The following is a 16,607-nucleotide window of genomic DNA, read 5'->3' as shown; positions in this document are numbered from 1 at the left end:
AAAAGAAAAAGAAGGAGAGAAGTGCCAATAATGGTGGCAGAAACTGCTGGTTGACTATCCCAGCATGCATTCTCCCTTTCCTGCTGCCTGGAATAGGGATGAAATGGCTAGAACTCCAGCAGCCATTTTAGATCATAAGGTAACCTATTAACAGCAGCAGAGGAGAAAGAAAGAAGGAACCTGGGTCCCAGATGATACTAAAGCCTCTGGACCAGCCCCATAATGTCTATGCCCAGACAGCCTTTCTTTAAAAATTAAAAAAAAAAAGATTTCTCTTGTTTGAACCACTGTTAGTTTTGAATCTGAGCCATTTGTAGCAGAAACTAATTCTAATTAATACATAGGATGGCAAATCCACTGAAGACAAATTTTAGTGGATCAGCTGATCTGGGTAGCCTAGATAGCAAAGAAAAGTATTTTAGGCTTGAGGCATTATTTGCATATTTTTGGAAGAAATTAATGGAAGCAGCAGACTTAGCTTGTTTGGGTACTTGTTCCAGATGTTTCAAGATACTGGAGTCTGGCTCAAAGTGTTGCTGGCTCAAAATATGTTTAATTTTCTTGATTTGGTGGACAGCATATTTGGAAGACGAGAAGGGATGTAACGTGCTGGAGGTAAAGGGGGAGGTCAGGACTAAGACAGTAGCTGGGGGTCGGGAGGAAAGAGCTATTCTCACTGACTCTGGTTCGGAGAGATGATACCAGTTCTCAGGTCAGGGTCATCACATTTCCTGTCTCAGGACAGACTTGGGTGTTGCAAGAACAGTGCCTGTCCTTCTGTATCCCCACCGGCCCTTTGGGAGATTTCAGGTTCACATTGCACAGGGTTGAGAAATCACTTTCCTCTGTGCAAGGCTGAGGGGGCCTTGCCAGACCCAAGAGAGAGGCAGAAAGTAGAAAGAGAAAGGAGATTAGGGGGAGAGAGCAAGAAGGCGGAAGAATGGCGATGAGGAAGGGAGAGAGGTACGTGAGGAAGGACAAGGCTGACAAGTAGAAGAGGGAGGAAGGAGGTTACGCACTGTCACTGCTAGTAGAGAAGAACAATAACCCATGGCGGCATTAGAGGAGAGAAGGAGGTCCGAGAGGACAGCCAGTGAGGACACCTCTGCCTGAGCTTCAAGTTGTTTTCAAATTCATTTCAATTCCTGTCTAAGCTGCCTCCACCCCCTTCACTTTTCTCTGAATTGTCACAGCCATCCCAGCAGCCCAGAAATGTCCTCTCCCAGCCCTATAAACCAAAGCCCCAGAAAACAAGAGCCAATGGACAGCTCTACCCAGGTTCTGATATTGGTATCAAGGCTGTACCTTTTGTTCAGCAAATGAAAGACTACTTTCCAGCCCCCTTGATACTCGTGGGCAGGTTCTGGCTGTATGCATGAAGCAGATTATTTTCCAATCCAGATATTACAAATCATTATCGAGTGCTTAACTGGGTGCCAAATACTTTGCTAACCACGCTCCATGGAATTTAATCTTCATCTCCAGTTCATGAGAGAATGTACTGTTATTAGCTCCATTTTGCAGAGAGGAAACCTGACACTCAGAGATATTAAGCAACTTGCCTGAGGCTCCCGCACTGCCAAGAGGCAGAGCAGACAGCGCAGGATTCAAACCCATGTCTAACTACTTTCAAAGCCCACACCTCCGATCTCTACACCTCACTGCCATGTGGAACGACATGCTTCAGTCCAGAGTTGTACTGGAGAGTAGCATTTAGGGCATAATTTGTTCATGGGCTCTTCCCCCTCAAACTCCTTGTCAACCAGGACGCCTGTTCTGGGGGCCCTGGGAGAGCAAGTCAGATTCAGAAATCTTTCTGCAACTAAATCTCTGACCAATGAGCAATGGCCTTAGACCCTGTCCAATGACATCTTTTGGAGATTTGGGGGGATTTCACAAAAAAACACAGACCGCAGGCCGATCACATCACCTACAGTCGCCTAATTGGTTTCTACGGTTCCTTTCCAGGGCAAGTGTTTAATCCCAGAGGTTATGCTAGACTCCAAGACCCATCTTCCCCAGTGGTTTCTCTCTCACACCTTTCTCAACAGCCTCTCTGTTCTGAACCAGAAACTTTATTCTAATGCTGTCCACCTGGCAATCAGGCTTGCTTGCCAGGATTAAAGCACACACTCAACAGATACCAGAAGGGAGGAGAAAGAAAGGGAAAAGTTGACATGATTTCTTTTAACAGGGTAATTGCAAAAACAACATCCCTACTGTGTACTTTCCAAATGATCTAAGGACATTTGGCTCATAAATCAAACCTATAGATAAGAACCAGTTTATTTATTTTTAAAAATCAACAAAGCACACTCCCGTTAGTAGCCATTATGATAAAACCCTACAGCAGTTTGTTTGGGAGCCAGGGAAGGGGGACTGGGGTGGGCAGGAAGAAGCTAGGCTCAAATATCCGTTTCCTCACTTAACTAAAAACCTTACGATTGACTAGAAAGCCATTGTAATCTGACCCCTGGCCAGTGTCCAGCCCTACCAACCTTTTGGCCCTTCCCTAAACATGCAGAAATCCTCCTGCGGGAGGACCTTTGCACCTCCACTGCCTCTAAACACTCTCCCTCCAGATGTTTGCAGGCAGGGCTTGCTCCTTACTTCAGGCCAGTCCCTGCTCAAATGTCATCCCCTGGAAGAGGCTGCAACTCCATCCCGCCTGGAGTGGCAGCTCCTGCCCACTCCGTCCCCTCACTTTGCTGTATTTGTTACCCTAGCACTTATCACTGCCTGCCCTCATACATTTCCACTTATTTGTATGTTTGTTGTCTACCTGCCAGCACAATATAAACTACACGCAAGCAGGGACTTGGTCATTTCTGTGCTCTGCTGTCCCCTGAGCTGGGGGTACTGCCTGGTCTAAAGTAGACCCTTACCAAAAACCTGACTTAGTACTCGTTATCACTCTGTGAACTAAGTAGTATTACTCGCTTTTAACAGAGGAGGTGAGGCTCTCAGAGGTTAAAGTGTCTCCATAAAAGTTAGAGCCAAAATCGAGCCCCAGCTTGTTTCAACAAAAAGGCCAGGGTTGCACTAACTATATACCATTCAGTTATGCGAAAGAAGAAAGACTGACATGTTAACACTTTGCCCCACTAGTATATGCCACTGTCACAGCTGTCCTATCAGGGGGTCCTGACAGCCACCGTTACAGATCAGGAAAAACAAGCTCACCTTACCCATGTGCAAGCCAGAGAGCAGGGGCAGAGGCAGGCTTTATGGGGCCTAGAACTTGTGTAGCATGAGGTGGGTGGGGGAGCAGTCCTCTTTAAGAAAAATAATAGGAAACTACAAATGCTAAATTAAGCTCAAGGCTTAGAACAGGTCTCACAGTGGGAGGCTCTGACGCATGACCTCGGCTCCCTCCTGAGTCCTTTGTGCCAGTCAGGGAAAGTGCTGTGGCTTCTGTGACCCAGGTGCAGGGATCACAGGTGGCTCTGAAGGTGCTGGCACAGTGCAAAGGCAGGTAGCACAGCTTGGTTGTCAGCTCTTAAGGAAGCCCCTTACCCTTCCTGCTTCAGTCCCCCCCTTGCAAAATGATGCCAATATGCTGGGACAACATTAGGAGCGAGCAGAGCCTAAGGCTGTGTGGGGTGGGGGACAATGGGGATAGGAAAGGTGTTTTAAAAGTTACCCAGGGGCTTTGCTTCCCCCCAACAGCGACATTGTTTGCAACTGTCCCAGAGGTTCTTTGCTTTCCCAACATCAACATTGTTTGGCTTCTGCGGGGACAGAGGCCCTGCCATGCCAAGCCAGCAGTGGACTTAGCGAAGACCATGTTCCCAGAGCCCAACATTAGCTCAGCTCTGCCAAGAACTATCTGTGCTTTCAGAAAATTATAATTTTGTTATCTGAGAAATGATGGCAGTGATTTGAAATTAGTTCAACTCCATGGTCCTGTCCCAATTCTAAATGGCTCCCTGCTCAGTCAAGCACACCTCTGGAGCTGAGGCTCAGCCCTCCCCAGATTGTTTTCAATCTATGGAAACACATTCTCCTTTCAGGCGGGAGGGAGGAGGGTGGGTAGGAGGGAGGGATGATTTTGGAGTGTTGACCTTGACAAATTAAAAATAGCTCTTACTTTTCTTGTTTACGCGGTGGGGTGGAGAGGTAATGGGCCTGTGCGTCCTGGGCGGAGAGGGGAAAGAACATCTGGAAGGTGGGGTCCAAAGATCCCGGGGAGTCCCTAAACACTCATACTTTACCTACCCCGGAGGTGGAGATGGGGATGCAGAGGCAAATCCGCTTGCAAACCACAAGCCCCCTGCGTGTATTAGCTCTCTAAGCCTGAGGGCTACCTGGCAGGAGCCCCTCCCTGCTGTTCCGGGAGGCCCTGAGCGCTCACCTTGCGGCCGTTCACGTAGAAGAGGAGCTCGGCCGCCCTGTCCATGGTGGCGACACAGGCGGGTTCCTCAGCTGGGCTCGGGTGTCTGAGGGCTCCCAGGAAGGATCTCTGGCACCCTGGACCCAACCACGCTGACAGGGCAAATGAGATGCAACTGCTGGAGCCGTAAGTCCAGCCGAGCCGGATGGAGAAAGTCCTGATTAAGATCCCCAAGTTTGGTGAGCGCCTTCTTATTGGGTCCCGCAGGTCCTATGACGGCCTCTTTGGTCGTCCAGTTTCATTACATATTTTACGTTGCTTCTCAGCCAGATTTCCAGACCGGGAATAGTTTTTTTTCTGGTTGTTTTTTTTGGACTTCCCCTTCCACCACGCCCGCTGCACTCCTGCACAGTTTGCAGTTAATAAACAATCATATTTATCCCAACTATACAGGGAAGGAGCTTAAGGACAATGAATAGTTTTACCACTTCATAACTAGTTTTATAAGTAATTACTTAAGTTTATTTTCAAAATCAAGAGCTATCTTAATATGGAAATAAACTTTTAAGAAGATTTATCATTATTCACTGTTTACCTAGTAAATAACCAAAGTTTATCTGGCAAATATCAAGAGATGTAAAACATCTTGGAGAACTTTTTAAAAACTTGGAAAATGCTGAAAAGCATAAAAATCAAAATCACCTGTAGGTGATTTTTACAACTTAGAATTCACCACAGTTAACTTTTTAGGTCTTTGTTTACATTTTCAAAATCTGTGCTGTAATACCTTTCAAAAATTCAAATGGAACAGAACTATTTTCCAGACTTGCTTTACATACACCACACTGGGAACACAGAGGGAGAAATATCCAACTTCCTGCTTGCCTCCTATTTCTGTGAGCATTGCCACAGAAATGGTTCACGTGGGCAGGACAACTACTGCAGCAGTAACAGTTGGCCCCAAACATTCTCGGACCAGTCCTGTCCTAGTCCTCCAGGGAAACAGTACCAACCAGTTGCACACCTTCCCCAGAGTGCTGGAACTCTTCCTCCAAGCCTTTATGTTTCAATTACATCCTTTCCTCTTTGTCCCCTCAGCCCCAGAGGTGGTGGGTGCTTCCTGCAGTTACTTCCTCTGTGATACTCCACTGGTCCCTTTTGCCTTTTCACTTCTTGTCAGTTCTCTCATATATGGTTAACAATTTATAAAGTAACTGTCCCTTGGTTGGCCTCTAATACAATCTCCATCAATGCCAAAAGTCACTTGAGAAAATACAACATTTTGATTTAAAAAAAAAACACTCAACAAAGTAATAATTTATAAATACTTTAATGTGATTATAAATATACCCAGCATCTTATTTAATGGGGTAAAACCATAGGCATTCCCAGGAAAATCAGGAACAACAGGCATGAAAATCCATTTTTCCTACTACTTCTTTAAAATTCACTCAAGGCAACAGCCATGCAATTAGACAAGAGAAATCAAAGAGCAGAATAAGAACTGAGGGAAAACAAGAGGTAAAGCTAGCTTGGTTTCAAGAGATATTTTAGAAAATACTACAAACAATAACATAGTAATTAACATGGAGAAATCAATTCTTCATACATGCAAACAATAACCAATTAGAAGAATCAAAGAGCAGATGCCATATATATTACCAAGAAAAAAGATAAAATACCTAGGCATAAATCTATCAAGAAATGTGTAGAACATATGAGGGACACTCTGAAATTCCCTAAAAGTCTCTATAATTTAAAGTTTATTAGTGGGGCAAAAAAAGACAGACTAGGCAGAGAACTGAGAAATAAATATTAGTGCACATGGGAATACAACTTTAAAAAAAGGTGACATTTCAAGTCAGTATTGGAAAACACGGGCTTTTTCATTAACGAGGAGAAGTCAGTTGGAAAAAGGTCAAAATTGCATTCATAGCTTACAATTGGACAAAATCTATGTGAATCAGAAATTTAATTATAAAAACAAAATAAAACCACAGCAAAATATGTTTATAATCTGGGAACAGAAAAATTGTTGCTTACTGTGACTGAATTCCACCAGAAACAAAAGGTGGATAAATCTGACTGCATAACATGGGAAATAATTTGCATAGGAAGGGGAAGAGAAGAAAAGACAAATCCTGCAGAAAGGAGAAAAAATAGAAAGAAGCAATAGGAACAAATATAATCCCAGAGGATGAGTCTGGAAGGCGCAGAGGCTGAAAGTAATGGGAGCTCACACAGGAACAGGAACAAAGACTGCCAGGGCACCAGGCTCTTCGCCAGCGTCCACTGTTCCTTTAAAAAAAAAAAAAACCCTCTGGCCCCATTTGACCCACACTATTGATATTATGAGTACATTCTGTGGGCTCTGTACGCCCAGAGCAGATTTTCTCAAAGTTTAGTACAAGGACATGTCCTGGAATTATCAGAAATGTTTGCTAAAAATGCAGATTTCTGGGCCCACCTTCTCAGTTGTCAGGTATTGTCCAAGAAAGCTTTTCCATCTAGGTGGAATAGAATTTGACTAGTCATTTGACTATACGATAGGCTATGTTCACTGATCTCAGGTATGAGTAGGATTTATTATTTTACTAGACTAGTAGCAATCTTTAAAATAAAGTTATAGAAACCAAATTCAAAAGTGTGAAAGGTTAACCCCTCAGCTAAGTCATCAGATTACACATAATAGAGGTAATGCAGAATCTGACACCTAAGAAAGTACTGCCCAAGTAATTCTGAAAGTAGGAGCTGGCCGGGGCAGAGACTTCTAAAATCCTAACGGTGTTCACATATATTGAATGGTTTAAAAACAAAACTAAACAAGTTAGCTTGATATACAATAAGATAACCACGGCAAGAGTATTTATAATACATTTTATTTGGTTAAAAGTTAACAGCTACTGTAATTTAGTTCAAGTCTCTTAGGTTGAAAAGCTGAATGAACAGGAAGATAAGTTACAGGATAACCAAAATGATTTTAAATTTTGTAATAAAATGTAATATTACAACACAACTATTTTATGCACATATATCTAAACATAAAAAGATGGGTAAGTCAGCACTCCATGAAAAGGCAGAAAAAAACAACCACCCAAACTTTTCATCATGTATTTCCTCTTCTCCTAGTTATTTCTGTGTTTGATTTGTTATGATTTCAGAATTCAGAAAATCCAGAATCCATAAATTCACCTCATCTTCTCATCTTGCTGCAAAGTAGAAAAAAGGGGAAGATTAGTAATAACCCAAAACAAATGCTTTTGCTGTGAAGTATGGAAAAAAAATGCTGCATTATACTAGTAGAAATCAGTTTTTTCAAAACATATGCTTTGCCATGTATCTGAAATACTCTGATAACGGGAATGATAAATAAAACTTAAGAAAAATGAATTAACAGATCTATACATTATATTTTACTAAAAGTTTCCTTTTAACTATAAACCTTAGCATATACATGAAAACGTATAATTTTAAAGCTATCAAATAATCCTAAAGTACACAGCACCTAAGTTAAGAAATATCGGCACATTTCTGATTACAGCTCTCTCATCCTCCCAGAAACCACTATCCTATACTGTGTTAATGACTCCTTTGCTTTTCTTTAGTTTTAACCATCTGCACAATATATGTTTGATCTTTATAGCAATATAATCATTCTGTATATGCTTTTATGTAACTTTTTTCACTAAATACCTTTCTCATTTTCAAGCCTTTCCTTTATTGATATATTAAACATTCTTTTTTATTCGTAAATACTTAAATCTTTTATTTTTTAATATTTTTTAATTGTTGCTCAAGTACAGTTTTCTGCCTTCTCCTCCCACCCCTGCACCCTCCCCTGTCCCCCTCCCCCTTGTTATTGTCCACGTGTCCTTTATAATTGTTACCATAAACCTTTCACCCTTTTTCCCTATAACCGCTTCCACTCTCCCCTCTGGTCACTGTCAGCCTCTTCTCAATTTCAGTGTTTTTGGTTATATTTTGCTTGCTTGTTTGGTTTGTTGATTAGGTTCCTGTTAAAGGTGAGATCATATGGTATTTGTCTCTCATTTCCTGGCTTATTTCACTTAGCATAATGCTCTCCAGTTCCATCCATGCTGTCGCAAAGGGCAGGAGCTCCTTCTTTCTTTCTGCTGCATAGAGAATTCCATTGTGTAAATGTACCATAGTTTTTTGATCCATTCATTTACTGATGGACACCTAAGTTGTTTCTACCACTTGGCTATTGTAAATTGTGCTGCTATGAACATTGGGGTGCAGAGGTTCTTTTGGATTAGTGTTTCAGGGTTCTTAGGATATAATCCCAGCAGTGGAATTGCTGGGTGGAAAGGCAGTTTCATTTTTAGTTTTCTGAGGAAATTCCATGCTGTTTTCCATAGTGGTTGTACCGGTCTGCAATCCCACCAACAGTGCACTAGGGTTCCCTTTTCTCCACAACCTCTCCAACACTTGTTGTTTGTTGCTTTGTTTATGATGGCCATTCTCAATGGGGTGAAGTGGTATCTCATTGTGGTTTTAATTTGCATCTCTCTGATAGCTAGTGATACTGAGCATCTTTTCATATGTCTCTGGACCCTCTTGGAGAAGAGTCTGTTCAAGATCATTTGCCCATTTTTTTAATTGTGCTGCTTTCTTCTTAAGAGTGGAGTTGTGTGAGTTCTTCATATATTTTGGAGATCAAACCCTTGTCCGAGGTATCAGTGGCAAATGTGTTTTCCCATATGGTTGGTTCTTTTCTCATTTTAATGCTATTTTCTTTAGTCGTGCAGAAGATTTTTATTTTGATGAGATCCCATTTGTTTATTCTTTCCTTTATGTCCCTTGCTCTAGGGGACATATCAGTCAAAATACCACTGCATGGAATATCTGAGATTTTCCTGCCTATGTTCTCCTCGAGAACTTTAATGGTGTCATGACTTATATTTAAATCTTTTATCCACCTTGAATTTATTTTTGTGTATGGTGTAAGCTGGTGCTGGAGTTTCATTTTTTTGCATGTAGCTGTCCAGCTTTCCCCACACCATTTGTTGAGGAGGCTATTTTTACTCCACTTTATGCTGCTGCTTACTTGGTTGAATATTAATTGACTCGAGAGACTTGGGTTTATTTCTGGGCTCTTTGTTCTGGTCCATTGGTCTATGTGTCTGTTCTTATGCCAGTACCAGGCTGTTTTGATTACAGTGGCCTTATAATACAGTTTGGTATCAGGTATTGTGATCCCCCCTAATTTGCTCTTCTTTCTCAAAATTGCAGCAACTATTCAGGGTCATTTATGGTTCCATATAAATTTTTGAAGTGTTTGTTCTGTATCTGTGAAATATGCCATTGGTACTTTAATAGGTATTGCATTGAATCTATAAATTGCTTTGGGTAGTATGGATAGTTTGATGATCTTAATTCTTCAGATCCATGAACACAGTATATGTTTCCATTTGTTTGTGTCTTCCTTGATTTCTTTCTTCAGTGTTGTGTAGTTTTCTGAGTACAGATCTTTTACCTCCTTGGTTAGGTTTATTCCTAGGTATTTCATTTTTCTTGGTGCTATATCAAATGGGATTTTTTCCTGATTTCTGTTTCTGGTGTTTCATTGTTGGTACACAGAAATGCCTTGGATTTCTGAATATTGACTTTGTATCCCGAAGTTTTGTCACATTCATTTATTAGGTTGAGTAGTTTTTTGGTAGAGTCGATAGGATTTTCTGTGTACACTATCACGTCATCATAAACAATGACAGTTTTGTTTCCTCTTTTCCAATTTGGATGCCTTTTATTTCCTTTTCTTGTCTGATTGCTGTGGCTAGGACTTCCAATAATATGTTGAATAGAAGTGGTGAAAATGGACAACCTTGTCTTGTTCCTGATCTTAGTGGGAAAGATTTTAGTTTTTGCCCTGAACATTCTCATTGTATATTCTGCATCTGATTCTGCTATCAGTTGCTTTTGCTGGTGTCTCATTCCCTTGCGTGTGTTCTTTGCTGCGAGCTAGCTGTTTCATTTTCCTTGCAACTTTATCTGTGGAAAATGTATTGTAGACTGAGATGGGGGTGAGAGGCTCCTTGAGAAAATATTTGCATTTGCTTCTAGCAGACAACAGGGGGAACTACAAATCATGGGCTAATACTAAATTCTCAGCTTGGGATTTTTTGTGAGTTCCAGATATTGTGAATTACAGCTGCAATACACGAGGTTTGATTTTGTTTATGAATTCTCAGAAGATTTCTTTTGCTCCTCACTTCAATACCAGAGTTATTTCTGAGGGCTTAAAAAAGTTGATGTGAAGGTTATTTTTAGTTTGCTTTTCTATTTGAGAGTAGCTCAATTTTACTGAAGAGATCAACTATAGACTCTTCATTTTAGCTAAACTCTAGAATCTGCCTTCTGTCCCCGCCTCCTCAGGCTGTGAATCCAATGCCTAGGCAAAGGCCTTCAGGCAAAAACCAGTTTCAGGCTCCACTTACCTTTCTGACTTCCAACCCTCATTCAGTCTCTAATCTGAGCTCTTTTACTTCTCTACTAGTTAATAGATGCATTCAAGGATTTTTATTTGTTTTATTTAATATTTTTTTCAGTAATTTTATTTTTTCAGCAAGAGGGTTAATCTACAAGGTCTGTCTGAAAGTACCCAGCCATGAAATATGAAAAAGACATTTATTGAAGAAGATACAAGATACAAGAAACATTGTACATAGGACAATGACCCCTTAGGCCCCTTCAAAGTAGGCACCTTGGAACCTCACACAGTTCTCCCAATTGCCACCAGCTGCTCTGTTGTATTTTCCTGAATCTCACCGATGGTCTGAAATCTCTTCTCTTTCAAAGGCGATTTTAGTTTCGGGGAAAAAACAGAAGTCACAGGGCACTAAATCTGGGCTGTAGCGGGGCTGAGTCACCTGGGTGATTTGATGTTTCACCAAAAACTCTACACAAAATATGATACATGAGTGGGTGTGTGATGAAGCTGCCAAATATCAGCTGCCCATAGCTGAGGCCTTCTGAATCATCCAAATAGTTTCCACAGAGGAATGTTCAAGCTTAATGCAAAATTTGATGCAGATTCATTGCTCTACTCACTCAGTCATTTTGAATGTGATGGCCACACAGTACACTTGCTCACTCAATAGTATCTACCACCCCCACTGATTAGTACAGTGAAGTTGTCATTGTTCACGCATATGCATTCCAGTCTACTCTCCTTGGCTGCCAGGTTGCATCAACGTCATGAAAACTGTTCTTGTTATATTAACAATGGTTGGACTTTTTCTGGAGAGACCTCATGTAAACTTAGTATATAATGTTGCAATAGAAGTGTTGTATTCTTTATATATGTTTTTAGGATGAGAGACATACACATGGTCTCACATAAAGCATTTGATATAAATGGGGAGCTAAAGAGAAGTTTTCCTTCCCTTCTCTGTACCCCTCTTCAGAGCCAATATGATACCACTGCCTTGGGGAATTAGATATAATTTAATTAATTATATTAAATTTAACAACATAACACAGAACATTTTACTAGCAAATGCTATTGTCCACAATGAATATAAACTAATTATGGTATTTATATATTAAATAGCAGAGCAACTCTGTTTATGAACAAAAACTACAGGTGGTTCATGGAGACAGATAGAAACACAATAACAGATTTTAATATACTACTCTTAGTACAGGACAGATAAAATGGACCAAAAAAGGAGATAGAAGATCTAAACAACATAATCAATAGGGTAAATCTTTTTTTTAATTTTTATTTTTTTAATTGATGAGAGAGATATCAATTGTTTTTGTTCTACTTATTTATGTATTAACTGATTGATTCTTATATGTCTTAACTGTGGATGGAACCTGCAACCTTGGTGTTACGTAATGGAATGACATTGTAACCAACTGAGCTACTCAGCCAGGGCTCATAGGGTAAATCTCATGGTTATATATCAAACTCTACACTCTGAAGGGAATACATATTATTCTCATGTGCTCATAGCACAGTTACAAAAGCAAATCGATACCACATTATGAGAAACATACATCATGACCAAGTGAGATTTATTCCAGAAATGCAAGGTTGGTTCAATATTAGAAAATGTATCATTATACATCATGTTAATAAATCTAAGAAAATAAAGCATATACATTTTTTCAATGATGCTGTAAAAGCCTTTGACAGAATTCAACATTCATTCATGATTCAAACACTCAACAGACATTGAGGAATACTTTCTTCATATGATAAATTACATATACATACCTTAATCTTAAAGCTAGTATTTTAATGAGGAGACAGTAGAAATATTTCCAGTCAAGTTAAGAAAAAGGCAAGAATGCCCACTATTCCTTTGACTATTCAACACTGTACTTGAAGTATTAGCCAATGCAATTAGGCAAGAGAAATCAATTAGAGGCATATGAATAGGTAAAGAAGAATTAAAATTCTTTTTTCGAATGATATTATAGTACACCTAGAAAACTACAGAGAATCAATGACATAGAGAATAAAAGAAGTTAGTTAAGAAGCAAGTTATAAACTTACACAGAACTCAACAGCTTTCATATCCACAAACTATAAACACTGAGCATGATTTACATGTCCAGTTTACACATCCATTTACAGTAGCAATAAGGAAGACTGAATACCTACACATAAATTCAATAAGAAATGTGTAAAACCTATTGAGGAAAATTTCAAAACATTTCTAAAAGATACAAAAGAAGACTTAAATCAAGTAGAAAGGTAATTCCTGTTCTTATATGGCACAATTCAATTCAGAGATGTCAGTTCTCTCTAAATTAATGGATAAATTCAATGCAATCACAATAAAAATACCAACAAGCTAGAACACTGGTTTTCAATTTGCCCTCCAGACAACACTGTATAATGTTACAGAGGCATTTTTGACTAGAAATAGGCATGTGCTACTGACATCTAGTGGGTGGACACCAGGATACTGTTAAACATCTACAATGTACAGAATAGCCTCCCACAACAAAGAAATATCTCGTCCAAAATGTCAGCAGTGCCACACTTAAGAAACCCTGAGCTAGACAAATCAATACTAAAGATCATATGTAATACAAAACAAACATGTAATAATAGCCAGGAAAACAGTGAAAAAGACTATAATATTACTAGCCCTATCAGACATTAAAACATCATAAAAAGCTTCTATACTTAACAGGTAGACTACTGCAATAGAATAAAAAGTTCAGAGTTAGACCCCTCAGAAATACATGACAGAAACTTAGGATATGACATGGTTGACATCTTAAATCTTTGGGATAAAGATGCAAATAAATAAACGGTGTTGGGACAGCTTGGTAGCCATTTGGAAAAAAGGTAAAAATTAGATCCATATCTATACCACAGGGACTAGGTGAATGAACTAGGGATTTATGTAAGAAATGAAACTATACAAATACTAGAAGAAAATATAGGTGAATTCCTCTTTAACTATGGAACATAGGAAGGTGTTGTAACTATAACTCAAAATTCAAAGAAAATGAAAGATTGACAAATTTGACTACATAAAAATAAAAAATTTGAACTTCTGGCCAAAATGGAGGCATAGGTAGACACACTGTGCCTACTCACAAAACCAAAAGAAGGACGACAACAAATTTAAAAACAAAAAAACAACAAGAACTGACGAAAATTCAAACTATATGGAAGGCTGACCACCAAGGAGTTAAAGAAGAAATACTCATCCAGACCAGAAGAAAGGGCAGAGATGGACAGCCAGGTAGAGAGGACTTGCAGCAAGATGGCTGGAGGATTGGGGCAGGCAAGGCAGCAGCTGGCAGACCAGGTGGTTCCACATTCACATGCAGATAAACCTGGAGGAACAACTGGGGAGCAAGACAGACCACTCAACCCAGGGTTCCAGTGTGGGGAAATAAAGCATCAAACGTCTGACTGAAAAAACCTGAGGGTTGAGGTGGCAGTGGGAGAAACTCCCAGCCTCACAGGAGAGTTCATTGGAGAGACCCACAGGGTCCTAGAACGTACACAAACACACCCACCTGGGAATCAGTACCAGAGGGGCCCAATTTGATTGTGAGTAGCCAAGAAAGTGACTGAAAACTGGCAGAGAGCGGACCAAGTGGCACTGTTCTCTCTCAGACCCCTCCCCTACGTACAGCACCCCCAGCACAGTGACGTGGGTTGCCCTGCCTGGTGAACTCCTAAGGCTCCTCCCCTTACTACATAACAGGCACTCTGAGGCAAAAAAATGAAATGACCCAAATGAAAGAACAGATCAAAGCTCCTGGAAAAATACAACTAAGCGATGAAGAGATAGCCAACCTATCAGATGCACAGTTCAAAGCACTGGTGATCAGGATGCTACAGGAACTCACTGGGTACTTCAACAGCATAAAGACCCAGGCAGCAATAAAGGTTACATTATGGGAAATAAAGAAAAATCTACAGGGAACCAACAGTGATGGGAAGGAAACCAGGACTCAAATAAACGTTTTGGAGCAGAAAGAAGAAAGAAACATTCACCTAAAACAGAATGAAGAAACAAGAATTCAAAAAAACAAGAAGAGGTTTAGGAATCTCCAGGACATCTTTAAATGTTCCAGCATCTGAGTCATAGGGGTACCAGAAGAAGAATAGGAAGAGCAAGAAATTGAAAACTTATTAGAACAAATAATGAAGGAGAACTTCCCCAATCTGGCAAAGAAAATAGACTTCTAGGAAGTCCAGGAAGCTCAGAGAGTCCCAAAGAAGTTGGACGCAAGAAGGAACACACCAAGGCACATCATAATTACATTACCCAAGATTAAACATAAGGAGAGAATCTTAAAAGCAGCAAGAGAAAAGGAGAGAGTCACCTACAAAGGAGTTTCCATCAGATTATCAGCTGATTTCTCAAGAGAAACCTTACAGGCAAGAAGGGGCTGGAAAGAAGTATTCTAAGTCATGAAAGGCAAGGACCTACACCCAAGATTACTCTATCCAGCAAAGCTACCATTTAGAACGAAAGGGTAGATAAAGTGCTTCCCAGATAAGGTCAAGTTAAAGGAGTTCATTACCACCCAGCCCTTATTATATGAAATGTTAAAGGGACTTACCTAAGAAAAAGAAGATAAAAAATATGAACAGTAAGATAACAACAAACTCACAGCTATTAACAACTGAACCTAAACAAACAAACAAACAAAGCAAACAACTAGAACAGGAACAGAAATGGAGATCACATGGAGGGTTATCAGGGGGAGAATAGGAGGGGGAGAGAAGGCTAAGAGGTACAGAGAATAAGTAGCATAAATGGTAGGTAGAAAATAGACAGGGGGAGGTTAAGAATAGTATAGGAAATGTAGAAGCCAAAGAACTTATATGTACAACCCATGGACATGAACTAAAGGGGGGGAATGCGGATGGGAGGAGGTATGTAGGGTGGAGGGGAATAAAGGGGGGGGAATAGGACAACTGTAATAGCATAATCAATAAAATATATTTAAAAAATAAAAAGTAAAAATTTACATAATTAAGAAATATAAGTCAAAAAGATAATTAACAACTTCAAAAAAATATTGTCTATACATAGCACAAGGGCTAATAACACTAATACATAAAGAATTCTTAATAACTGAGGGACAAAGCCCAAAAAACCAATTAAAAATAAGAAAAAGATATGAACAGACCAAAAAATAACACAATGGCCCTGAAGCACAAGAAAAACACTTAAACTCACTTAGAGGGAAATGTAAATAAAACAATGACATACCATTTCTTGCCTATCAGACTGGCAAAAAATTTAAAATATGACATCATATTCTGTTGATTAGACTGTGGGAAAACAGTGCCACACACAGCTGGTGGGAATGCAATTTGGTAGTAGCCTCTGGAGGGCAGTGTGGCAATACCTAACAAAACTACATATATGCTTATTTTTCATCTTTGCAATCCCACTTTTAGGAATTGACCCTGAAGATACACCATTAAGAATATGAAAAGATACATGCACAAGATTATTCAATGTAGCATTATTTATAATTGCAAAATATTAGAAAAACCTAAATGTGCACAAATAAGAATGTGATTGAATAAACTATAGTACATCTATACACGATTAAGCATTATTCAGCTGTAAAAAAGAATGCAAAAAATCTCTATGAATTGATATGGAGTGATTTCCAGAACAATCTGTTAAATGAAAAAATATGAAGTCCAACAAAGTAGCATACTACTTTTATGTAAGAAAACAAAGGATATACATATGTATATCTAATTATCTGTGGAAAAGAAATAGAGGAAGAATAAACCAGAAACTAA

At 39.6% G+C, this 16,607-nt stretch overlaps 2 protein-coding genes across 2 annotated transcripts in view; both read right to left on the bottom strand.

Annotated features, from left to right (window-relative positions):
* The window catches only part of AOX1 (aldehyde oxidase 1), a 69,409-nt gene extending 64,724 nt beyond the window's left edge, over positions 1-4,685 (bottom strand). The window contains exon 1 of the mRNA XM_045847599.1: positions 4,355-4,685. Coding sequence (XP_045703555.1) covers positions 4,355-4,399 — 45 coding nt within the window. The 5' untranslated portion in view covers positions 4,400-4,685. The remainder of the gene's footprint in view (positions 1-4,354) is intronic.
* A 2,508-nt stretch (positions 4,686-7,193) lies between these two features.
* Positions 7,194-16,607, bottom strand: part of SGO2 (shugoshin 2) — a 38,355-nt gene continuing 28,941 nt past the window's right edge. The window contains exon 9 of the mRNA XM_045847559.1: positions 7,194-7,542. Within this exon, the coding sequence (XP_045703515.1) occupies positions 7,527-7,542 (16 nt within the window). The 3' untranslated portion in view covers positions 7,194-7,526. The remainder of the gene's footprint in view (positions 7,543-16,607) is intronic.

This window comes from Phyllostomus hastatus, unplaced genomic scaffold (assembly GCF_019186645.2).
Source record: "Phyllostomus hastatus isolate PE091 unplaced genomic scaffold, TTU_PhHast_1.1 phas_contig_57, whole genome shotgun sequence".
NCBI lineage: Eukaryota > Metazoa > Chordata > Mammalia > Chiroptera > Phyllostomidae > Phyllostomus > Phyllostomus hastatus.
This window is presented reverse-complemented; position numbering and strand designations above follow the sequence as displayed.